Source organism: Xenopus laevis, chromosome 7L (assembly GCF_017654675.1).
Source record: "Xenopus laevis strain J_2021 chromosome 7L, Xenopus_laevis_v10.1, whole genome shotgun sequence".
In the NCBI taxonomy this organism is placed as follows: Eukaryota; Metazoa; Chordata; class Amphibia; order Anura; family Pipidae; genus Xenopus; species Xenopus laevis.
The window spans coordinates 48,035,771-48,063,599 of record NC_054383.1 but is presented as its reverse complement, the minus strand read 5'-3'; the positions used below and the strand labels follow the sequence as shown (position 1 = coordinate 48,063,599).

At 37.5% G+C, this 27,829-nt stretch overlaps 1 protein-coding gene across 1 annotated transcript; it reads right to left on the bottom strand.

Annotated features, from left to right (window-relative positions):
• Positions 1 to 11,006: 11,006 nt before the first annotated feature.
• sncg.L (synuclein gamma L homeolog) lies at positions 11,007 to 27,057 on the bottom strand. Its single transcript, NM_001091732.2, is given in 5 exon segments — positions 11,007 to 11,667; positions 12,589 to 12,669; positions 17,756 to 17,883; positions 19,531 to 19,572; positions 26,875 to 27,057. Coding segments are annotated over 5 exon segments (393 nt in total). The 5' UTR covers positions 26,996 to 27,057; the 3' UTR covers positions 11,007 to 11,646.
• Between the last annotated feature and the right edge of the window lie 772 nt (positions 27,058 to 27,829).

Sequence of the window (27,829 nt, the reverse complement as noted above, 5' to 3'; positions counted from 1 at the left end):
CACAGGAAGTAGTGACCCTCAAAAGGGAGGATTTACTTGAAAAGAAAAAAGACAAACAGAGAAACCTAGGGATTCCTTGTGTTACAACTTATGGTCCACATAGTTCCCTGATTAAAAAGGTGATAAGAAAACATTGGCCCATATTGCAGAATGACAAAACATTTGGGAAACTGTTCACTGAGGCCCCACTATTTTCTACAAAAAAGGCAGAAGTATTGGGGATCATCTAACTAAAACGGATGTTAGGAACCCTCTGATTACAAAAAAACAAACCGTAAGGGTGGGAACATATCCATGTATGAACTGTAGCCATTGTAATGGGATCATAAAAGGGGAGGTCTGCACCCATCCAACCAGAGGGCATCCCATTAAACTCAGAGGCTTCGCAACTTGTAATACAGAAGGTGTGATCTACCTGTTAAAATGCCCCTGTGGCTTTTAAGCATCTCTCAGGGGAAATTCCCTTGGGTGGCTGCTGCATTTAGGGCTCTTGTGAGATATGGAGCTAAGACATTACTGAATTTTTTATAGTACATGTTCGTATATCAATCAGGGCCTGGGGCTTTATTCTTTGGCATAGTCCTAATCATGTCTTCGGTCAATATCCGCTTAGTTAAGGATGACGTGGCTGTGGCGGGTAAAGATGGCAATTGTAGTTGATTTAAGAAATCCCTTATATCTTTCTCCTAGGGCAAAGCTGTAGTTGGGTTATCCTTAAGGTTATATAGATTACTGTAAAATTTAGCAAACTTGTCTGCTATATCTTTGGGATTAATTTTGAGTTTGTGAGAGGCATCTTGTATTTTCCCAATTCTATACTGCAAGGTTTGGCGAACAAGTTGTTTTTTAAGGATAGCTGAGGCCCTATTTCCCATAACATAGGTCGTGCTTTTGAGCTTCGTAAATTGGGCTTGGCACCTACCTAGAATAAGAAGGTTTACTTCTTCCTTAAGTTTACTCAGTTCTTCTAGTATAATATGTGAAGGGGCTATACATTTTTGTTGCTCCAGGGTATTGATTCGTAGGAGTAACTGTTCTTGCTTTTTCCTTGCCTGTTTTATTTTATATGATGCTATGCTAATCAGTTATCCTCTAATCGTTGCTTTATGAGCACACCAGAGGGTTAGGTCTGCCATATCCACGTTATCATTTAAGGAGAAGAAGTCTATGATATTTGACTCTATCTGTTTATGTGTAATGCCATCCATTAACAGGGCATTGTTTAGCCTCCATGGGGGTCTTGTAGTAAATTGATGTTGTTCTTGGAGTGAAAATACTACTAAAGAGTGATCTGTCCAAGTTGTATTCCTAATTGTACAATCTGAAATCAAGTTTAGCATTTGTGGGTGTGCCAAATACAGGTCTATTCTAGTATGCGATTTATTCTTTGCTGAGTAGTAAGTGAAATCTTTTTGTGTCGGATTTTGCACTCGCCATACATCGTACAAGTTGTTCTGTTCTAAGAGTTTAGTGAACTTCAAGGATTTTTTTTATAACTACTCTGCTGTAGCTTTTTGGTAAAGTCTCTACATTGGGGGTTCTGTCCATCTTGGGGTCGAGTATATTATTAAAGTCCCCTCCAATTATAACCACACCTTGTTTAAGGTTATGCGCCTGCTCTAGCACTTGTTTAAGGAATACATTTTATTCCGTATTTGGGGCATACAGATTTACTAAGGTATATACCTGCTGGTTAATATTACAAATAACAATTAGGCATCTGCCCCTGGAATCAGCCAGATGTCTCACACTTGTAATATTTAATGTTTTTTTATCTATAATAGCTACTCCTCTTTTTTTTGATGTTGAGGTAGCTGCTGCTATCATCTTATATTGTTTATTTTCAAATTTATTTTGGTCTTTAGTTCTAAAATGAGTCTCTTGGGCCAAATTAGGTCCGCCTGTTGTCTTTTGCATTCTGCTAGCATTAACAGTCTTTTTTCGGGGGATATTTAGGCCCCTTGAATTAACACTTATACATTTAAGGACCATTGAAACAGTATATGCTGCTAAGATGAATACATGTGGCTGAGTCCTTGGTCATAATTGCCCATACATCAATATATAACATACCAGTCTCCAAAGTAGGACAGGAAAAGTACAGGTTTAGAGGGAAAGAAAAGAGGATAGTATAAACAATGTTAACATACCATATGTACAATCTGGCCAAATATCTTGGCCTTTCTCTGTTTGCATACATGCCCTTTATGGGCAGAAAGTCCAGCAGTGAGAGATGTGAAGGGATTGTTTGGACCAGGTGTTAATTAGATCCTACACATCTCCGTCCCGGTGTCAGGAGTAGGTAACCCAGGGTTGGGTAGGGATTTTAAGCAGGCACCCATATGGTTAGGATTAGGCTTTGCTCCATTCTTTCTCAACATACATAGGCCCTTGTGATGGTAATGGCTGTAGCTGTGTGTCTGCTTGGATATTCCATTGTTTGAAAGCAGCTTTACCCTCAGCTACTGTAGAAATTATTTTTGTGGTATTCTGCCATTGGACTATTAACTTGTTCGGATAGCCCCACTTATAGTGTATTTCATTTTGGCGCAGGATCTGTGTAATCGTTGCCAATTCCCGTCTTTTAACCATGGTAGCTGCCGACAGGCCAGCATATACTTGGATTTTGTCATATGGTGATAGAAGCACCTTGTGCTGTTTAGTAAAGTGCATCAGAGCTTCTTTTATGTGAAAGAAGTGGATCCTAAGAATAGTGTCTCTGGGGGCCCCGCTTGGCTCATTTTTGGCCTTGGGAATCCTGTGGATCCTGTCTATTATTAGTTGTTCCCTTGGGGTATCTGGGAGTGCCGCTAGGATTAGATCCTGGGCATATTGGCACAATTAGGGCTGGAGGATTTCCTCTGGTATACCTCTCAACCACACGTTATTCCTCCTAGAGCAGTTTTATTCTGCAACCTTTCTAACTCCATATCCTGTGTGTTAACTGTGTCTGCCATGGAGTTATGCACTTCAACTGATTCTGCCATTTTGTTTTCAGGCGGTCAGTGCGTTCGCCTATTGCTTGTAATTCCATTCTTAAGTCCTGCACTGTGCGTTTAGTATCTGCGCATATGTCCTCTCTGAGCTGTATGAGCATTGCTTTTAAGTTTGCCTGTGTTAAACTTTGTGCAGCATCTGCATACCTATCTGGTTGTTGCTCTGTTTCAGCTCCAATCCGTGCAGGTGAAGATGCATTAGAAGAGGCACGGGCGCCATCTTGGTTGCAGTCTCTTAGAGAAATCTTCGGCTGGGACTCTTCACTTTATGCGACACCAGAACCGGAGCTACACAGATATGCATGTGTTCACATGCACGTGCAAACCACACACCCCCCCGCATTAAAAATTGTTGTGCGTCAAAATTATTCGGACTCCCATTGACTTCAATACATTTGGACAAAAGAGTTGTGTGTATAAAAATTGTCGCTCATGTCAAAATTAGCGTGTCAAAATTATTTTGATGCTCATTGACTTCAATGCGTTTCGTGAATTTTTTTGCACTTTCGCAAATTTTTCAGTGAAATGAAACGGGACAGATCTCCCATCACTGTTTTATTATTACAGAGAAAAAGAATATCATTGAATTATTTGATTAAAATTGAGTTAAGAGGTAGAGAGGTAACTTGTGTAAACATAGATACAATGATATTTGTTAGCGGCTTCCCTGCCCTGGAAGAGATAAAGTGTAACCAATAGTGTTCCATTCATATAGCCTATTGCTTGTTTAGTACTGAATTTGAAAGCTGTAAGATCTTGCTTGATTCAGAGGCTCAACAATTTAATTTTGCTTGTCTAACAACAGCTTGTTGGTGGAGCTCTGTTCCATGATCTGCAGTCTATGCTTTCCAGTTACCAGTCATTAGCAAGCTTCAGATTGATCAAAAGTTTATATATATATATATTTTGTGGCTTTGTTCATTGCGATTGCGAATAGCATATTCATTATACCTTTCATATGTTATTTTGGTGATTATAATGCAATTTTGGTGATTTTGGTGCATTTTTTAGGGATTCTATTGCATTGAAGGTGTTGTTAACTTGTTTCTGTCCATGATACCTATTTGGCCAAGCAAAAATATTTAAACTGTGGGTCTCTGTGCAATGCATAGTTTGGTATATATTCAAATTGGGCATCAAACTATTTAGTAGACCCTGCTGTTAAAATCTAGGATGTTTTATGCTGGTACGTTATGAAATGTGGGGCATAATGGGGTAAAATGCAAGCTTTGTGATGATTTTCAAATATAAATCGGCTTTCAGTCAGCTGTGAAAAATTTATATTCACTATTTTCATTTGGATGCTTCTGTATGCCATATAGTTTAGTAAATCTATGCATATTGGGCATCAAAGTGTTCAGAAGACCCATGGGGTTCATATTTATGATATTTTATGCTGATTTGTTATGAAATGTGGGGCATATAATGGGCTAAAATGCAAGCTTTGTAACGATTATCAGAAATTTAATAAAAACAGCTACATTCAGCATAGCTTTGCAGTTTGGTAGTTTGCAGTAGAAAGATGTATTTACCCATTTTAGATTCATCAGAGGGTCTCCATTCTGGGGGGTCTTATGGCACATAATACCAGGTACCTATTGCAGCAGAAGTGTCAGGTGTAAAAATGTACTGTATATGCACTATTTACATTTGGGGGTCTCTGTACACCAGATAGTTCGGGCATCAAACTGTTCAGTAGACCTCTGACATTCATAGTTAGGATGTTTTCTCTTGGTACCTAATGCTATGTGGACAATAAGATGCTAGAAAGTGGAAGCTTTGAGGTGATTTTTAGCTATTTCATCAAAATTTTGGGAAAGTATTGCGACTCAGTAGTGTGGAGTAGAAAGACATGGGTAACCATCTTAGATTGGTCTGAATGTGTACTTTACATAAATTTGTGGTTTTGAGGGGTCAACATTTTATTGTGTTTTTATCACACAAAAAATGCAGTAAATGTGATGACTATTCAGTAGCAATTTGTATGCACTAACTTCATTTTAGGATCTCTAAACACCAGATAATTTGGTAATCTTATGCACAATGGGCATCAAACTGTTCAGTGCACCCCTAGCATTCATATTTAGGATGTTCTCTTTGCAACTCAGTAGATTAGAGTAGAAAGTCATGGTTAACCATTTTAGATTCATCTGAATGTGTACTCAGTAAATGTGATGATTATTCAGTAGCTGAAGTGACTTCCGGGACAAGGTGTATGCACTTCATTTTGGGGCCTCTAAACACCAGATACTTTGGTAATTCTATGCCTAATGGGCATCAACCTGTTCAGTAAAAACATTCATATTTAGGATGTTTTTTGTTGCCTAATGCTATGTGGGCGATACTAACTTACAACTGAAAAGTTTGAGGTGATTTTTCAGAATTTTCACATATTTTCATAGAAAACACTGTTCAGAAAAGCTTCCATGTTTGGTAATTAGGAGTAGAAAGACATAGTTACACATTTTGGATTCAACAGAATCTGTACTTTCCAAAAATATATGTTTTTTTGTAGTGATGAGTGAATAAATTTGCCTGGCGCAAATTTGCGGCAAATTTCCACGTTTTGCCGCTAGCGAATACATTCACGGAAAAAAAACTTTGGACGTGCATCCAAAAAGTCGCTCGCATCAAAATTGTCGCACATCAACAGTATTTGGACGTCCATTGACTTTAACACCGGCGTCAAAATTTACGTGAGTGACTTTTCGGACAGGCGTCCGAAATTGACACGGGCATCAATTTTCGAGTTTTAATAATTTTTCGGCAAAGTGAAAAGGGAGAAATTCTTCCATCACTAATTTTCTGGGGTAAACCTATTGTTCTAGGATTTACTGCCTTTGGATTCCAGAATATGCCATATTCTACTGTACTGTTTTGAAATTCTGTAATTTAGTTTTTGATCTATTGTAGATAGATAGAGAACCCTGTGGGCCCCGGGCCTTGGTGGGCCTCTGGGGCCCTTGCTTTAATTAATTGTGGTCTGGGTGAATATTGTCTGCAGGCTTCCATTCCGCCCACAGTTGCTGCCTGCTGCCAGTACTGCCTACCACGTGACCATTCTATGCACCTGCTATACGCCTGCACGTAATGTAAATCCTACGTTATAGGCAGGGAGGCAGCCGGCAGGCAGGAATAGCGCAGCCAACGTCCCTGGGCCGCACCTGTTGCATTATATTAGGTGCGGTGGGCCTTTGACTGACTCTTCTGTGATCTTCTTCAAATTACGGTACTTCAGCAGCAGCTGCAGCATCACCGATCAGCAGGATTGGACTGGGCTGGCCAGCCTAGAACCGCTCCATGGAGCTGGCACGCCTAACCTCGCAGGGGCCCTGTGACTGGGTAGAGGGGCCCTTGGGGGGGCGGGGGCCCTGATGCCCGACCCTCCCAGTCCAACCCTGGGCACTTTCGAGACACTTGAGGCTTTTCCAAACAGTTGAATTTTTGTGCATAAAATAGTATATTTTTCTGGTATAAATCTTTTTTCTACCTTTGCCCCCCCTCCCAAAATGATGTAAATGTGTTGATTTTGCAGTATCTGGAATTACAGAACTGATAGCTCGAATGGAGTGTCTACATTTTGGGGCCCCTATATGCCACATGCTTAGGTAAACCTATGCATATTAGGCATCAAACTGTTCAGTGAACTCCTGGCATTCATAGAGTGTTTTACATTGGTACCTAATGATGTGTGGGAGATATGATGCTGTAAATTGGAAGCTTTGAGGTAATTTTTCAAAAAATTCACCAATTTCTATAAAAAATTATAAATTTAGGAAAGAATTGTAACTTGGTAGTTTGGAGTACATAGATATATTTACCCATTTTTGATTTTCCAGAATCTGTTCTTTCTAATAATGGGTAGTTTTCTAGGGTAAACCAACTGTTAGTGGAATGTTTGGCCTTGAAATCAGTTTGCCGTTTTGTGGAGCGATGCTTTGGAAATTTGGTAGTGTGCTGCATGGAGATTTTGATCTATAAAAGTGAGGAATCTCCATAAAACGATATATATATATTTGATATTGCCGTGTTCAGTAGACATAGATCTTTCCTAATCGGCTGTGTTTTCATACATAAAATAAATTATGTTTCTAATATATGTGATGTACTATCATCATCATCATCATTTATTTATATAGCGCTGTCAAGATACACAGTGCTTTACTGCAGTTATAGCAAACAGGGAATAAATGGTGGATAACAGACAAGGATTACAGAGTACAATAGGGTTAGAAGGACCTAGAGATTAGAATTTACAAACTAAAAGGTTAGGGTACAATTGAGACATTAGGATTATATAAACACTTTGTCATTTTTGATACAGCAATGATTAATTAAGGTGCATCGAATAAGCCTCTTTAAACAGATGGGTCTTTAAGGAGCGCTTGAAAGGAAGGAGAAAGTCTGACAGCTTGTGGCAGAGAGTTCCAGAGAAAAGCAGAAGCCCGAGAGAAGTCTTGTAGACGAGAATGGGCAGAAGTGACCAGAGGAGAAGTGAGGCGAAGATCAGAAGCAGAGCGTAGGTTTCGTGAAGGAGAGTATTTGGAGATTAGAGATGAAATATAGGGAGGGGTTTCATAATTAAGGGCCTTGAATGTGAGTGTAAGTAATTTGAATTTTATTCTAGAAGAGATTGGGAGCCAGTGAAGGGACATACATATGGGAGCAGCTGATGTTGAGCGGCGAGCTAGATGAATGAGTCTAGCGGCTGCGTTTAGAACAGATTGGAGTTGTGAAAGGTGACTTGTTGGAATACCTGTGAGGAGTAAGTTGCAGTAATCAAGGCGAGAGATGATGAGAGACTGAATCAGTGTTTTAGTTGATTCTGAACTGAGATATGGTCGTATTCGAGCAATGTTGCGCAGTTGAATACGGCAAGATTTTGCAAGTGTTTGAATGTGTGGTGAAAAAGACAGATGTGAGTCTAAGATAACTCCTAGGCAGCGTGCCTGTGTGGTGGAATGAAAGGTGGTGTTGTTTACGGTGAGTGATATCTGAGGGACAGGGGAAGATCTTGGAGGAAATATAATGAGTTCTGTTTTAGAAAGGTTCAGTTCCAGGTGGCGCTGTGACATCCAGGAGGAGACAGCAGAGAGACAGTCTGTGACTTGGGAAAGTATAGAATTAGAAAGATCAGGAGTAGACAAGTAGAGTTGGGCGTCATCAGCATAAAGGTGATACTGAAGTCCAAATGACTGAATGAGTTTTCCTAGTGAAGTTGTATAGAGCGAGAACAGCAGGGGGCCTAGAACAGAGCCTTGAGGAACTCCAACAGAGAGTGGGAAAGTAGTAGAAGTAGAGTTAGAGAAGGAAACTTTAAAGGAACGGTCAGACATACGGTCAGATGTAAACCATGAAAGAGCAGTGTCCCGAATGCCAGATGAGTGTAGAATGTCAAGGAGGAGTGTGTGGTCAACTGTGTCAAAGGCTGCAGAGAGATCTAGAAGGATTAGAATGGAATAATGACCTTTAGACTTTGCCAATAGAAGATCATTGGTTACTTTGGTGAGTGCAGTTTCAGTCGAGAGTGATGGGCGGAAGCCAGATTGCAAGGGGTCGAGGAGGGAGTTGTGAGTGAGATGCTGGATCAGGCGTTGGTAAACAAGCCTTTCTAGTAATTTGGATGCGAATGGAAAAAGGGAGACCGGTCGATAGTTAGTGGGAGAGCTGGGATCAAGGGAAGGTTTTTTGAGGATAGGAGTGATTAGTGCTTGTTTGTATAATGATGGAAAGGTACCAGTAGAGAGTGAAAGATTGAATAGGTGGGTAAGTGCAGGAGAGAGTGTATCAGAGATTGGGTGGAGAAGGCGAGAGGGTATGGGGTCAAGGGAGCAGGTGGTGGGTTTTGAGCTGGCTAGAAGTTTGCTAACTTCATCTAGAGTTGCAGGGGTGAAGGAGTGCAAAGTAGATGTGAGTGGACTGCACGTTGGTCTGAGATTGTTGTCGGACGGTATGCTCAGCCTAATAAGATCGATTTTTTCATTAAAGAAATGAGCAAGGTCTTGGGCGGTAACATTAATAGGTGGAGGAGGTGGAGGGGGGCATAGGAGTGAGTTAAATGTGGCAAACAGCTGCTGTGGTTTGGAGGACATAGTAGATATTAGATAAGAGAAGTATTGTTCTTTGGCTAATGATAGAGCTCGGTTATAGCAGGAGAGCATGAATTTGAAGTGTATGAAGTCAGGATCAGTTTGTGACTTTCTCCACCGTCGCTCAGCTGATCTACTACATCTTCTGAGGTACCGAGTTACACTAGTGTGCCAGGGTTGGGGTTTAGCTGGCCGGCTGTGACGGGTGGTAGAAGGTGCAAGGGAGTCAAGTGCTGTTGAAAGGGCATCGTTGTAGAGAGAAGCTGCCATATTGGGACAGGAGAGAGTATTAATATGAGATATGGATTGTGCTGATACTGTTGATAATTGTTGTCAACAATGTGACAACCTGATTGTTTTCATTTTATTAGACACTTAGAAGCCTAGTGGAAGTGGAATTACTTATTTTGAAAGCTCAGGTTATCCTGAAAAAAAAACATATATTGTTTTCCTGGGTAAACTAAAAGACCCCCCAAGGAAAGGCCCTTAAAGTGAAAGAGTACAAAATGTTCAAAAATGGTCTGGCAATAAAAGACCCAGTATTCTCTCTGATAGTGGATATGCTTTTCTAGCTTCATTTTTTGTTTGCTCTCCATAATTTGATATACAGGTATGGGACCTGTTATCCAGAATGATCGGGACCTGGGGTTTTCCGGATAACTGATCTTTCGGTAATTTGGGTCTTCATGCCTTAAGTCTACTAGAAATTCATTTACACATTAAATAAACCCAATAGACTGGGTTTGTTTCCAATAAGGATTAATTATATCTTAATTGGGATAAAGTACAAGGTACTGTATTATTATTACAGAGAAAAAGGAAATCATTTTTAAAAATTTGGATTATTTGGATAAAATGTAGTCTATGGGAGACAGCCTTTCCGTAATTCGGAGCTTTCTGGATATCGGGTTTTCGGATAAGGGATCCTATACCTGTATTTCCTTCTTGAAATGCATGTACATAGTAAGCCATGTTGGAGCTTAAATAAACAAGTTGTTTAAGAATAGCCAGTCCTGAACACAACAATATATACAAATAGATGAGTGGCATTTCAGTGTGTTTTTTAATTATATATTATATGGAGGTGGTTCTCTCCTCAATGCCTGCTCTCACAAACCGACATTGTGCACATCCTCTACATCGGAACATTCCGTCAATGTCCGATGTAGAGGCAACTTGCGCGACTCAGTCATTCGTGATGTCGACACAGCCTTATCTAGATGTGCAACGAAGGAAAATACTGTTTAAATCATTTTGACCTGTTATGAGGACATACTTGAAAAAGGGAGCAGTCAGCCCCTGAAACTTTGTGATATTGCCTCTGTACAGATGAGCATATACAAAACTATCTGCTGATGTTTTTTACAACACAACAATAACTGCTATGTTTTAAGAATTTTATATCGATGGTGTGCGACTCTGCTGGAATGGATATATGATATAATGAATTGACTCATCATGATAAGTTAACGCACCCAACTGCTGGCGGAATATTTGAGAGTACATTATGGTTTGCTGGACTGTGTATATATATATATATATATATATATATATATATATATATATATATATATATATATGTATATATATTTATATATATATATATATATGTATATATATTTATATATATATATATATATGTATATATATATATATATATATATATATATATATATATATATATATATATATATATATATATATATATATATATATATATATATATATATATAATGACAAAAAGAAACAGTCATGATACTCAAATAAAGTTATATTTATATGGCTGAATGATACAATACATGATACACATGATACAATAGGCTTCAATACAAAAAAAAATTTGTACGATATTCGGTGCGTGTATGGTGGGTGACAAGCAGACCGATATAGGCGGAAGGCTTGGATAACGGTCGACTCATCGATCGGGCTGGCCGGAACATTTTGATCCGGCACCTTTGAAGGCAGCCGCATATTGGCCATTATTAGTGCTGAATCGTCAGCTACAGATAGAATTCTATTGTTTCTACCTGTATATATGATGACTCAGCTTTACAAGTGTGGATTGAAACAAACAATCTTTCTTGAAAAGATCTTTTCCAGGAAAGATCGTAATTGTTACACCTATGGCCACCTTAAGAAAACTATTCACAGATGGAGTAATGCAGAGCACTGGATCAGTAGTAGGTGCCATCAAATAGATACACATACAAATGAAGATTGGCAGGAAATGAAAGAGTAAAAATACACTGTTAGTAAAACCATGCGGATTCAGAGCTCAGGGTCAAACAAAATTGTGTATAATAAATACAATGGAGATGTGAAGGATATATAACAAAGGATCAGGTGTGAGTGGTGCTATGTCAGTTGGGTTACAAAGCTGTACATTCACAATTATGACATGAATGCATACACTGATGGATTTGTTAGTTCAACAGGATTTTTTTTCAATTTCAGGTGTTGGTTGGCTTTAAGCCTGTGGTATTCTTGTGGTATTAATTGCTTCCCTTCAATGTCCTTAGCTAGTTTTTCAAAGATTCCCAGTGGCACACAAGGGTGAATGATTAATTCTCTCCATCACCAGCCTGAAAAGAAACAGAGACACTTTACAACTAGGAAAAAACAATTAAAAACAGGTATGGGGTCCGTTATCCAAAATGCCATTATCTAGAAAACTCCTAATTAAGGGAATGCCATCTCCCATAGACTCCATTTTAATAAAATAATGCACATTCCTTTTTCTTTGTATTAATAAAACAGTACCTGAAACTTTATTCCAACTAAGATATAATTAATCCTTACTGGAGGTAAAACAATCATATTGGGTTTATTTCTTGTTTGAATGATTTTTAGTAGGTGTGGGGATCCAAATATCTCTTATTTAGAAAACCACAGGCCCTGAGCATTCTGGATAACAGGTCCCATTTCATTAATGACACAGTGATTAGCACAGCTTCCCTGCAATATTAGAGCCTTGGGTTTTACTCCATCCACATCATCATGAAAAAGCATAATATGTTGTGGGCCTGTGTCAATGAGAGATATTCTAATAGGCAGGTGATGGAGGTTACAAGGTGCTGGGAAAAAGAAACTGAACTGTAGGGGAGTAAAAAGGGTAAGTCAAATTGGGATTTCTAATTTTCATAAATGATACTGAATAGGGTTGAATTATCTAGCCAAGTATTCATGCATGTCACATCCTACCAATAAACTAACATATTCAATATACTTCCCGCAGATTAAATTATTTTCCAAAGATGCCTCTGTTTTTTAACTGCCTCTTAAGCTTTCTTCTGTTACTGCACTCTTCTGTAACTGCTCCTCTACTTATTAATACACACACACAATGACATTATTGGTACATTTGCACAAAGACTCCCAATCATAGCAAAAATATTATGTGAAGGCAAGGGAGCAGGCAAGCAAGGGCATCTGACATATGAGGAAAATTCTGTAGATATCTAAACACCAGCATGTGATTGGCTACTGTTGTTTTGTATTTCTACCTGCTCAGTGCTTTCTGTAGCCTCCACTGCCAGATCTTCTTCTGCAGCAGGTTCTTCTAGCTGACCTGGGTGTAGATCGTCCTGTGTACAAGTAAAATATAAATGAAATAGTTGTTAACTCTGCTAGTCAACTAGTCATAACATTTCTTAGTCACTGTCTATAAAGATGTTTTTTTTCATATCCTAACAGAGAACATGAGAATATGTCTAAATAACTTAACTATGCTTTAATGCACATTACTGGGATATTAAATGCTTGTATGACATACTGTTGCAGAGGAATTCAGAAAAATGGTATATAAAGGACAGGTTTTAGTCAGTTGATTGAGGTATTGAACACTTGTCATATCATTATTTCCCAACTTTCTGTATTTTTTTTTTCTTTAAGACCTGTGTTCCCAGCTCCTCAACTCCTGTCTCCAGTTTAACCTTCAGTGCTTTTTCTGCATCTCAGCAGACATTTCACCAACCTTATTTTGATTTCTCTTTATGTCCTTATCCAAATGAAGCTATCAAAACCAATAATCCTATGCATAGAAGGGGGCCAATTGGTGAATTTTTAAGGCAAAATATCAATGAGGAAGCAGAATGATTGTACATTCTGTAAAATAAATTTATATTACATTGTTTTTAACATATAAGTCCAGGTCCACATGGGTGACAAATTTACAGGGGACTCTTAAAGATATCGGTAGGAGGATTAATCTCCATGTTATTGCTGACATCCCAGGAAAGTGACAGGCTGACCCATGGAAGGGGAAGCACAACATCCTTTTTTGGGATTTGTGGCTTAAATTTTTCTGTACTAGGTACTATGTGTGATGGCTACCATGCATCCAGAGAACACAGTACCACAATGAACCCAAAGTGCATGAAAGCTAACTCACTAAAGCACTATATTTCTAGTTCTTTTAGTCACTGCTGGTCTATGGAAATAAACAGAGAGTGGTTACTCCCTGAGAGTCATCTCTGCACACATTAATAAGTTCCACTGCAGGACCCTGGACACCTTTTTCAGCTGTTTTTTCATATTATTCAAATGAGCTTTTGCTTTAGAAACAATAAGATATGTAGTATTTATGTTATTTTTTCAAGAGCCTTTTGCTTGCCTATATTGAATAAACTACAATTTAGAAAACAATTAGAAACCACCACCTAGTGGCATATACCCAATCATGACATGTGAATGATATGGCGCATTGCATAAATTTGCCTTAATACGTAGAACACACCAATGAAACAGTGTGCTCCCATTATGACCATTTTCTTTATGCTAAAAACAAGTTATATTGGGATACCATATAGTAATTTACTTTTCAGGAGCATTTTAGTAATATGATGCATCAAAAGGGCATTTACCCATTTCATGATTTTTGGTAGTCTGAGACTATTTGTAATTGGCTTTCATGTTCTATTTTAGTGAATTTTGGCTGAGGTTTTTGCTCAGTTTGGAATTTCATCAACTATATGGTTGCCACCATCCAATCTACAATCAAGCAGTGGTTTGAATGAAAGTTTGGATTATGAATAAGTGCCTGTTAAGTTTATTTACAAACATTAAACCATTTACATTTTTAATTAATTTATATTGAAAAGATGCCTAGATTAACATTTTCTTTCATAATACATAAAAACTGTATTTGGGGGGACATTCCCTTTAAAACAAGGAGGCAATCGTATCAATGAAATATCATTACTAATGTGTTCACATTACTAATGATTCACATACCTTGCCCATTTTAATTTAATATTTATCTTCTCACAATTTTACACCTACCTATTTCTCTGGAAGTTTATCTCCCTGTAGCTGATTTCCTAGTACAGACCTGTGGAACTGGTTGCAGTGCTACTGTGGGAGATCTTATCACCCTATATTTTATTCACTTGTCTTCTTGCAAAGAGGAGCTTGTATTGTCATTATATAAGATATAGTATTTTTTATGTATTTATTTGTTAAAGGAACAGTAACAGGAATAAAAGAGCTTTAAAGTAAATAAAATATAATATACTGTTGCTATGCATTGTTTATGTGTTTGTTTTTTAAAGAAAACTGCAGTTTTTGTAAATACCCAATGGTGTAGCCATGGGGCAGCCATTCAAGCTAACAAAGGAGAAAAGGCACAGGCTTCTTAGCAGATAACAGATATGCTCTGTAGTAGAACACAATGGGATTTCACATCTGCTATGTACTGTAACTTGTGCTTGTGAATGACTGCTTGGCTACACAGCAGCTTGCCTATATAAACTATAGTAGTGTTTCTGCAAACACACCAGTTGTACCAGTGCTAGGAAACAGTACATTCAATTTTAAAACACTTGAAATTGTTGATGTTACTGTTGCTTTAAATGTAGGGTATTTGGAATATTTGGTTCCCAAACTGTGGGGTTAGTCCCACTAGGATTCCCAAAGCAATGACTCTAGCTCCAGTCTCAAGGTCAGTTAGTTGACCATTGGTTCTTCTAAGTGCCCCTAGAAGCCCAGTTGAGGGTGAGCAGTTCTTTTATATATCTGTTATCTTGTTGTTGGCTGAGGCAGTGATCTTCAACCAGTCAAGTGATGAGCAAAATTGTTCACCAAGCTTCGCCGCAAAAATGACTCCAATGAGTAAAAAAATTGTGTTGCGTCAAAAACATTTTGTCAATGCATTTCGGCAAATTTTAAGCAAAGTGAAATGGGTCAGATTTGCCCATAACTACTTGTGTGCTGTTGCTCACCAGTGGCCTAAAACCAGGTGCTTATTTTAAAGTCATAACTTGATTTCAAGCTTTGGAGAAATAAGGACACAAGTTTATAGATAAATAGATCTTCTTACACACTTACAGTACACATGGAGTTACCATATAGCCAATGAAAGCTTCTATATAGCAACCCTTGAGAACTTTTTTCTTGCCTGTGTGGTTCTCCCACACATTTTACATTTGAATGTGGCTCCCGGGTAAAAATGGTGGGGGACCACTGAGCTAAGAGATGCCCTGAGAAAATGCTGGGGAAGTTAGACCAAAATGATTTAAAAGTCACAAATATGGAATGTGGTGGGACCATACATATAGGGGCAGATTTACAAAATTCGAGTGAAGAATTCGAATGTAAAAAACTTCGAATTTCGAAGTATTTTTTGGGTACTTCGACCATCGAATTGGTTAAATTCATTCGAATTCGAACGATTCGAACGATTCGAAGTAAAAATCGTTCGACTATTCGACCATTCGATAATCAAAGTACTGTCTCTTTAAAAAATACTTCGACCACCTACTTCGGTAGATAAAACCTACCGAAGTCAATGTTAGCCTATGGGGAAGGTCCCCATAGGCTTGCCTGTGATTTTTTGATCGAAGGATTTTCCTTCGATCGTTGGATTCAAATCCTTCGAATCGATCGATCGCAGGATTTGCGCAAAATCGTTCGACTTCGATATTCGAAGTCGAACGATTTTAGTTCCCAGTCGAATATCGAGGGTTAATTAACCCTCGATATTCGACTCTTGATGAATCGGCCCCATAGTGTATGTACACGATCATTGAGAATTGAAATGTTTTTCTATAAAATTGTCATTACTATTTGCCAAAAATGAGTTTTATCAACTGAATATGAAACAAACACAATACAACCCTTGAATGGTATCTAGACCACTTTCTTACTAGATAAACATATGCTTTTCTGCTTGAAAAATATGAGGGTACCCTGTATAAGGGTAAGAGAAGGATTTTTTTGTGTTACTCAACAGGGAGCCATCGCTAACTGAACCTTAGTGCCTACACATTATTTTTCACAAATACGTTTTATTATTTTTTATTTTCATTTTTGAGATATAAATGCTTTGACTTGTGTGCATCCTCAACCTAACATTTTGTTTCTTACTGTAAACACCTCCTCCATACTGTTCCGTAAATTGCGAACTCCTTGCTGGAATCAGACAATTAGGCTAGGAGAAATCTGTCAATCACTCATAGTATGAATGTGTTAGTTTCATTAAAGGGAACAATGGTATGTTGAGGTGCTTACAAAAATTGTTAATAATATATGTAAGTGCAAGAAAAAAACTATTTTTGAAACAAATGTATTAAACATTCACTAGAATTTTGTGAATATTTATAATAGTGATAGTTCCCTTTGAAATAATCCAGACTTCTAGATAAATGGTCAATTATCCCGAAACAATTATTAAGAATTAAATCGGAGTTAATAAGAACAATTTGCTAAGAAAAGACCAACAGGAAAAATTATTGTTATAATGTGAGGGAAAGCATATTCCTATGTAAAGGTTTAACTGAATGCTGGTGTGTAAAACACATGCATCGCCATAGTAAACTAACTGGAAATATGCACAGGTTTCTAAAGAAGCAATACTGCCACCTTGTGGCAGGACCTATACATTGCAGTGTTGGCTAAAGGCACAGCATTTTCTCTTTAGGTTGCTAGTTGTTGGCATAATGACTCTCCATTTCAATTGTTTTTCCAAAATATCCCTGTGTGGACTGGCAGCCTATGGGAGAATCAGTATGTATGGTTTTTTATGCAACTAAAGCTTGCCTTCAAGCCAAGAATTAAAAAATAAGCACCTGCTCTGAAGCCACTGGGAGCAACATCCAAGGGATAGGTGAGCAACATGTTGCTCTAGAGCCACTGGTTGGGGATCACTCCTCTATGGTATTAAGGCACTACTTCATTTTTAAATATGACACAGAAAAAGCATAATAAACTTCACTCGTTTTGGAATTAACTTTATTGTGTTTACTATAGAGTACACTATATTCTATAGTAAAGACTATTTCATTTCCTGATCTCCCACTTATACATATTCAATGTAAAGTGAATATATATACCAAGGTGCAGTTTACACTGCTTTGTGTAGGCTAACTGCCACGTCTTTGCAAGACCTTTGAGTGCAGTTTTATGTTATATTTTGTGTATATACACTGTATGGCTGTGCTTTTGGTTCCTTTGGTTCCAGGACTAAAAAATGCAAATACTACTGGTGCTCCTTTTGGAATTCCCCATTTTCCTGTTACCAATTGGTTGTAATTCCACAACTACAGATTTGATCCATATCCCCTTCACAGTGAAATTGAGCCACATTCTCTTGTTTAATTCTCATGCTCTTGTTTTTGCTTCACTTCTCCCTCCAAAGAAAGGTAATGGGGAAAAAGTAAAAGAATTGCTGCATACCTTTTTTACTATACCAGTAGAGCTTACAACATTCTCTGTGCCTTCTACAGTCTTTGTAGCTACTTGATTTACTCCAGAAACCACAGCTCCGCCAACCACATTGGCCTGTTCTTTGGTTTTTTCAGCAACTAAAAATGACAATACAAGAGTAGATGTTTTAACAGTGGCTTCCTTCCTAGACAGTATTATATTTCCTTAGAAATCATGTTTTGACTAATACAGGCTTCCCTTATTGCTTTTATGTTTTTATACGGAAACAGCATTTATGCCAAACATCCTCTAAATGGTATAAAAGCATCAGGATGCATTGTTTTTAACATTTTACATATATATCAGCTAAGGTTTCATTTGTATTACATTTTAATTCCATGTTTACTGACATCCTGGGGGCATTTATTTAAGTATCCCAATAGTGACATATGTAAAATGAAATCATTATGGGGCTTTCATCTTTTCAAGAGATGCATTGTGTAAAGGGAGAGGTAGAATCTACCATGAGTTGGCACACAACAGTTAAAGGAGAAGCTAAACCTTAATAAAAAAAACCCTACCCCCCTACCCTACATAGACCTCCCTCCACCCCCAGCCTAGCTGTCCCCCGGGCAAATGCCCCTAATTTTTTACTTACTCCACCATGCAGATTCTGTCCAGTGTAGTTCACGGGCGCCATCTTCAGCCGCTTCGGTGATCTTCGGAATAGGGCAGACGATTTGGCAATTTCCGTGAGTTTCGGCGCATGTGCAGTTGTAGTGAAACGGAAAATTGCTCCAACTGCGCATGTGCCGCTTTGCCGGTCTCATTCCGAAGATTACCGAAGAGAAGAAGATGGCACCCATGAACTCCGCTGGACAGAATCTGCACGGATGGGTAAGTAAAGAGTTAGGGGCATTTGCCAGGAGGGGGCAGCTAGGCTGGGGGGTGAGGGTCTATGTAGAGTAGGGGGTAGGTTTTTTTTTATTAAGGGTTTGTTTCTCCTTTAAACAGCTCTGACCTGTCCAGGTGTAAATTGGGCTCTGATGGTGTCACGTGTCCAACAAGGTAAAATAGAGCCCAAGTCTAGCATACAATGTGACACAATAGTTGCTGCTTCATTTACAGTATTGGACTGGGACACCAGGGGCCCATCCAAAAACCTTAGACAAGGGGCCCACCATAAAACCTTAGACCACTATTATTCTTCATCTCCTCAATCAACCTCTATTCTCCTAGTCTGTTTTCTTTACATACTATAATCAATTATTCCATCTATTTAGCCTCTTTGTTCTCATACAAATAGGGAATGGCCATGAAATAGGCCACAAGTTTAGCAGCATGAGGGCCCACTGATATTTTGGCCCACCGGGAGTTGTCCTGGTATCCCGGTCGGCCAGTCCGACACTATTCATTTAGTGCCGGACCATGGTGGGCCACCACCATATAGGCCTCTCTATTTTAATCTATACAGATGTGCCAGGGATATGCAAATATCATTGTTCATCACCCTTTAATTAACGTTTGCCTCTTGGATAAGTGACTACTAGACATTTTAGGATCATATTCATGGAAAATAGTGGTGTTATTTGTATTTTATATAATCAAAGAATGTTTCCTTAAAAAAAACTTTCTAAATATTGTAGTATAATATATGGGGTGATTGTACAATGTCTTTGTTGTGTTTTTAGTAACAGAAGAATAGAAAATTGAATGTTTTCTGCAATTTGCTATACTTTAGTTCTGAACGGAGGCTTCTTCTTTCTTCTATGAAACACAAAATTCTTTGGGCCTTGGTTGCTTACCTGTATTCACACTGTGCACAACACCCTCTTTAGTTTTTGCTCCTGCAAAATAAAATGTCAGATGTTGTCATCACTATTAGGAAATTCTTGAAGAACCAGATCTCAATAGTAATTTGCATGTAATTGGAGGTGTTAGCTGAAATCTAGGGAGGAGCAGCATAAGGCTTATTTTAAACTTGACAAACATGCCTAGTTTCATAACAGTACACACCCTTGTTTTAATTCTAAGACCTATTATCAAAGATGAGACGTCTCACACATAAAACTACTTTAATGGGTGATTACATAAAGCTAATTTATCAAGGGTGCCCAAATGACAATAATTTCATTTTTGTATTAGTATTATATTTTGTATTATTCTATTGAAAAGGTGCTATGTATAGGAACTATGCTCAGCAGAAAGAATAGCAGTTACGCCTTTTCTCTGCAGTAATTGAGATATTATTTGAAAATTGTTTTCAGATTAACCCCTATCTGTAACAAAAGGTATTAGGTTTGACCAGATGCAGTAATCCTTAGTAGTAAATAAGATGTTTACTCTTAAATGGGTAGTAAGTGCAATGAATAGGGCATATACAGTACAAAACATAGCTTCTGTTTTAATCACAAAATATCTATAGTTTTTGTTAATTTTTAGCTAAACCATGCAAGCTACTCCATATTTGGTCCTTGCAAGGTAGATAATTAGTATACAATCCTGTACTTTAAACCTTTGTTGTTACAGTTTTGATAGCAGGAGTCCATTATCCTAGGGGATTATCTGTGAACTGTTAATCTAATTATCTACCACCTACCTTATCTATTTTTCATTGAATTTATGAGGGACAAGGTGGTGCCCCAGTAAATTGACCAGTAAATGCTACCTGTAGCATGGTTGCTATATGTGATTATACCTGTAGCACCTTTGTTACATGTTTTATGAGCACACTGTTACTTCTTTGCTTGATTCATTAGTAAAATGTTATTAGTAGAGAGTGATACTAAGAGGCCTATTCATGAAAATTCGAATTTGGGAAGTTTTCAAATTTTTTTCTAAATTTGAATTAACTAGGAATTTTACAAACACAAATGTTTGCTTATTTATTAAAATCTCAGAATAGAAAAAACTTGATTGAATAAAACCATGAAAACAAACTTGATTGCATCAAATTCATATTCTACGCATCATTTCAATGGCTCTACATACATAACAAAAAGATTCAAAGAACTGAAAAAAAAACACACAGATTTTGCCTCCCGCTGACTTCTGCATGAACTCACAAGCTTTTAGATGTTGAAGTTTTAGTAGAAAAAAATTTGAATCACTGTAATAATTCTAATTTAAACAATGATTTTATTACTGTATATTACCCCTTAGGCTGGCAGCATGGATTTGAATGGGTGGGGAAGGGTTCAATTAGCGGTGTTGAAAGTAAATGAGGGGTGACAATCAAAGTACAGTAAAAATGATTAAGTTGATTTGCTTGTTTATATTTTTATGGTTGAAGAATGTAAGGTTCATCAGAATTTTTGATATGTGGCTAAACGTAAGCCACTTCACACCATTTTTTTTAATAGGAAGTGTCACCCAATGTCACCCATGCCAGCTTGATTAATTGATCTGTGATGATCTGACTGGAAGATATTTAGATTTTTCAAAATGATCATTGGTAATGACAATAGCATGGAGGACAACAACAACTTATTTTAGGCTGTTTAAATATCTAATGCGAGACAAGGATCTGATCTGGAAATGGTTCCATCACTCTCATCCAGTGATGACTGCCTGGCTGCAGAGCCACCATCTGCTCAGGCTGTCTGTTTGTGGTGGTCCCATGCTGAATAAGCACACCTTTCTATGAAATTCTCACCTGTCACTGTTCAGTGACATTTTTATTGAACTGGGCAAGAGCAATTGGTAAACAAACACATTGTTTATAAAATCATTTATAATGTCACTGCAGTCTGCCGGTAGTGACAGGTCAAGAAACATCCAGATCACTGCTAGTTTAGCTGGTTCAGTGGTGTCCATGATTCCTGGCTTCTCATTGATGAGAATTCAGACTATTTCTCAGTGGCCTGTTGAACTTTCAGTGAGCTGCAAGATTGAAAACCTGGAAGTTCTGGACACTGAAGCTGTTTGGTCGATGTTTAGGCAGCTTGGCCCACTTAATATAATGCAACTCCTCTGTTTGGTGGGGCAAGTACCAAGGGTAGCATTCTACTTAACATGATCACCTGGATTTCATGAAATAATAGACTAAGCTTTCCGACTGATTGTAGAATCACAAAATTAAATGATTTATCATATTTTCTTATGTGTTTTCAGTACACAAAAAGATCTGAATTATGGGGAGGTCATCTCCTATAGACTCCATTTTAATCAAATATTTTTTTTTTCTGTAATAATAAAACGGTACCTTGTATTTGTTCCTATCTGGGATATAATGAATCCTTATACGAGGCTAAACAATCCCATCGGGTTTATTTCATGTTTAAATGATTTTTATCTAACTAATATTATGATTTAACCTATAAAGAACATTTCACACCATATTTTAGAGCATTTGGAACGTATCTGCAGTTTCTATTCACTGACAAGCACACCCCATGAGACATTTTTCCCTGTGCAAATTCCCAGAATAATTAGCTTTACACTAGACGTGTACGGTAGATATAGTTTATTGAATTAGGACATGAAAACCGCACCCAGAGTTTACTGCAGTACTCTCTGGCAAATGGACATTAAAAGCTTATGCTGTCATGATCTGTCTTGTTTGACTGCATATTGCAAAAGACTAGGAACAAATTGATTGTTCTTTAAAGAAAATCAATATTGAGATGCATTCAAATCATCCACATCCCCTGATCTTTATTTAAAAATAAAGATATATGTATGTGGAAGAATTATAATGGTACCTATTTTCGGAATAAATTAATTAAAATAAAAAGGGATAAGAGAATGAGCATCAAACCAGTAGTAACATTGTTACTACTTTATTTCCAATTCCAACAAAGTCACAACTGGAACCCAGTGTGCAAGCAGATGCTACAGTAATTGTACATAACATTGTGCAGCATCTCAAACATGTAGGGCAAATTTATCAAAGTGTTAAATAGTAAAAATCTGTCACACTATTCATTCCTATGGTAGAGACAAATTTATCAAATGGCGACTGCTAACTTTCAGCAATTAATAAATACGCCTTTATGGACAGTGATGGAATTTTACTGTGGTGAGCTCTACTTTCACACTTCTGGGGCATATTTATCAGAGACAGCCACAAGAGGGGACTCTACCACTCTATGTGCCATAGTATAGGGTAAAATTTATCCTAGAGTGGGAATTCTGCTTTATCTTATTTATCCAAGGATGAACTCTGCCCCTAAATATCAAACACACGCATGGGACCTGTTATGCAGAATGCATAACACACATGCTTGGGACCTGGGGTTTTCTGGTTAAGTGATCTTTCAGTAATTTGGATCACCATACTTAAAAAAAAACAAGTAAACATCAATTAAACCCAATAGGAGTGTTTTGCCTCCAATGGGGATTCAATTATATTTAAGTTGGAATCAAGTATAATGTAATGTTTTATTATTACAGAGTAAATGGATATCATTTTTAAAAACTTAAAATTAAACTTAACCATGCACAATTATAACAGTCGGATGAGCAATACAACAGAGGGTTCCAAGCCCAAAGGAAAGAAAAAAGCAGAACTGCACTGCGAATAAGTACTTACACGCGACTAAGTCCGAGGATCCTGTAAGTAATAACTAAGCAGAGACCCTGTGTCACAGTGGTGTACACCTGCTCTTTTGTTTTGTGTCTCTGAGGTTGAGCAGTGAGGTGGTGTGATTGGAGGGAGAGATCGCTAACCGTAAACTAAGAGGCACACTTCCAAACTCGACGCGATCTAAGAGGCATTAAAGGTCTTCGGACAAGTTAGAGACTTAATACTTTGTGAAACATTTATTATAGCTTTTTTTATTTTTAAAAACTTGAATTATTTGATTAAAACAGCTCTATCAGAGATGGTCTCCCTGTAATTTGAAGCTTTCTGGATAAAGGATTTCTGTAAAATAAATCCCATACCTGTACAAATGAATAGAGAGCTATGGACTTACCTTGTGTGAGTGGTCCATTCTATTTTCACCTTTAATAAATATGCCCCTTTTTGACCCACAAAAGTGTAAAGGATATATATTTATATAGATTTACCAAGTTATTTTTCTACAGGCAGAATATCTCTGGTGTAAGAAGTCCCTTCATCTGAAGCCTGACAGGCCTACCAAGCCAACTATATATTAATATGTCACTAATAAATACTCTATTCTGGGCATAACATACGTAGATACAATCACCTAAATGTGTTAGCTTGTTTAAAGATATAAAACTATGCTGCCATAAGTAGAAAAATGATACAGTATAGAGGCCCTTAAGCAGCATTACATAATTTCTATATATTGTTTTGTAAATGACCTTTTTTTCAGGAGGTGTCAAAAAGACCTATGACTAGACTTTTAACAGTGTGTCTAATGTACCATCTAGCTATTAAGGGTAACATAAACTGTTAATATATTTTTTTATCTAAAGTATTATAAGACTTTAAAAAGATAATTTGTTTTAATGTCTTTATCTGATCACTTTCTCAGCTTTTGAAAATATATAACCAGAAAAGCAGTTTGTTGTAGGAAGGTAAGGATAAATAAGGAAATCCCATTGGTTTATCAAAAGCATGTCAGTATCACAATAATTAAGGCACTATAAGTGTCACCATCATCCACTAGTATCCTAACTATGAGGAGTCAAAGTGCACTTGCCTTGTATCAAGAATGGCTATGCATGTCAAATAGGAGCTCACAGAATTAACAAATAAAACAAGTCAACACTCTGTTAGCACCTAATAATGAACCTGTTGTAAAATACAAGGATATTAGAAGTCAAGGAAAAGTTCAAAGACCATATAGAGGCCCGTGGCCAGTATTAATGTGACATATAACATTAAGTACCAATCATAACCAATCACTAATCACCATTTATGTTGATATACTGTATAGAATATTCTCGGCTGTTGGTTATTAAATATGAATACATAAAAATATATATACAACGTCCTATACAAGGAGCATTCAGAAGGATTTCATTAGTGAGCCAATTACAAACATCCATATATAATCTTATCATTGCTTCAGAATAATGTATAAAGGGATATTTCACCTTTACTAAACATGGTGGCAAATTTACTATATGCTGAAGTGGGGAAAACAGAGGGATTTCTGACAGTTCAATGTGTTTTTTTATTTAGTTTACTTTTTATCTTTTTTGTGCCAGTTCATGAAATAGTGCTTCACTGCTTTGAGCAGTCAAACTCCATTTCATGCTGTAGGGCGTTAGAGCTCATAGAGTTCTAACACCCCAAAGAAGTGTCAAACACCAAAATATTAGCAAGTATTGCATTACAATGAGTATAATTGTAAGGGAGGCTTAAGGGAAGATTTAGAAGATTTGACCCATGACCTATTTGTAGGTCTATAAAAGGGTCTTTATTGTCAGTTCTCAAAATTTCAAGATGCATTGTATGCCTTGAGAAGCACAGTGACTACAGATTTAGCCATGCCATCATGGTGACAGTATGGGCTTCTAGTTCTTAAGACTAAAAAAGTCTAAAATCTATTTTAGAAAACGGAAAAAACTACAAAAAGCCATGTACTTGGCCATTTTCACCTACAATGAACTCTTGTTTTTAGTTGATTGTTATGCAGTTTTTTAAATGATCATTGATATGATCATTGATTGGCAACATACCCAGGTATGGTTAGGTATTAATTATGTGGGAATCTGAATTAATGTAGTTGAGAAAAAATACAGGGGTGCTACTGCAGCTGAAACTGACACACCCAGATGAATGCTGAAAAACCAGTATTTGCTGCTTGCTCCACCCAAATATGGGTAATGCACAGATCTTATTCACTGCAGAGAGAATCAAAATCACCAAAATAGGCAATACATGCCGTTTTTTAGAGTTGCTTTATCTGTCTGCCTGGTTTGCAATTATTTTCATATATTGTCTTCCCAACATTTAACACATACTAGAGAATGTGTGGTTTACCCATATCGTGTCACAGTCCTTGATTTTGTTCTAAAACTTGCTGGAGAAAATAATCCAAAAATTCTAGCAAAATAACACTCTAAACATGTTGTAGTGAGAATGACAGACAAAGACAGACTGAACGACAAATCCATTTTATTCTATAGTCTATGATTTTTCTGTATCCAAGCAAAGTTAACTTTTAAAAAAAGTCAGCACTGTGGATAGTTCCTGTTTAATCATTAAGGACCCCTTTAAATTAAGGTTTGCGGCTGTTTTCACAATTTCGCATTGAAGCAGGAATTATTAGACTATAGAATTGGACAGAAAGGATGTGTGCTTTTAGTCAGCTTTAGCTACTACATTACGTATAGATTTAATTAAATGTTTTCAATTCTATCTCTTCTACTGCAGGAAATAAATCACTTAACGATATAAAGACGCACTTAATACTTGGGGGGGTGGGCTGATTTTTTCTAAATACTAACCAGTAACTATACATATGGTATAGGGCATGCTGCTGTATTTATCGAAAGGAATTTAACATTGTCACATGAATTAAATACCTAAGCAAGCAGAAAAGCAAATTAATTCTTAAAATAACGATGAATATTTAAAAGTTGCTGTTGGCCAGTGGCAAGGGGCACTATGTGTATTAGTTGAATAGAATCATCACAGGGGATATCTTAACAATAACTAACCGGTCTCGCCTACACATCAGAAAAACAGCTATAAACTGGTGTAGCTTGCAGTTTAAATGATTAGAAAAAAAGAGATCTGTAGCCTGCGTTGTCTTACTAAGGGATTACAGTTTTCTGCAAATACTAATAAGTGTGCAATTTGCAGATCATTGCTCTCATTCAGTAAATTTTATATCTCCATTCACATACTGTAGGATAAGTACATGCACATCCCTTACTCAGATATGTATGCTTTTCATTCATACAGTGACTGACAAGCAGTTGCATCACAGCTTTATTCTGGGTGGTGTAGTTCTGCAAAGTAAAACTAAAAGGAAGGATTTTCAGGGTGTAAATCTGATCTTTTTCTGTTGCAGCACGAAGGGGCATGTTAGCACACATACAATAGGATACTCCCTAAAAAAGTGCAAGAAGCACATCTTGCAGTATTTTTCCACATGTGAACTCAGGGCAGTTCTTGGAAGCATCTGACCTGTTATATGGGAAGCATTTTGGCTGAGAATTTCTAACTTACTGCACAATGTCCTTGTTTAATTCCCTTTATAAACTAGCAAATATGTACTTACCTACATACATGACCCCCTCCTTGGTTTTTTCTGCAGCTTCTGTCACACCCTGTTTGGTTTTCTCTGCTGCAGCAACCACACCTTCTTTAGCCATAGAAAAACCTTTCTTAAACACATCCATGTTGATTTGCTTTCTGCAGGGCAAACTTGGGGGTCCTCAACTTTGTGTGTGTCACACTTGAGGAAATGCACCGATCCTGTGGAGGGTGGGAACAGTCAGGCAGCTTCTTATTAAACTGGTGCACTGCAGTCTGGCCAATAACCACCAGAATCCAGCTCTAAAATATTAATGATATGGATTAGGATGGTACATCTAGTTGGGATAGGGGGCAGAGGAGGAGGAGGTTGAAGATGGGTGGGTGAGAGCAGAATACATTGGGGGAGGGGACTTAAAGGACCACTGGAACATTTCCAGCCACTATTCATGCTTGATTTTGCTGTGCTGCAGTAACAGCCTTTCAAGGGCAAGCTGCAGATGCAGAGAAAGATGCTGTAGAAGCACAACCTGCCTTAAGATTTAATCAGAAGAGACATTATGCAGATGGCTCTATAATTCGGTTATTATATAAAAAGTATCATATAACATTTTTCGAATTGTGTAACATTGTATGCAGTCGGGGTCGGCATAATGCACCTGAATTATTGAATGACCTTCAGGGTTATTGAATCTTCATAAGAATCTTCATAAGAAAATGAATGCCAGCCCTGCCACTGTAGGCCAGAGTTTGCAGTAAAATATTTATCTTCTATAGTATTCTATAGGTTATTCTAAAGGTTCTATCTCAAAAATGATAAACCACTGCATCCTGATATTTTAAAAAAAGTAAATTATAAAGGGAAAGCTAAAGATGTACTGATAAGGGCCCAGCTACAGTATGCATATTAGAGAAACTGTAATTCATTTCTTCACACTACAAACATGAAAAGATTTCCAGAATCCTTTCTCTAAACACAC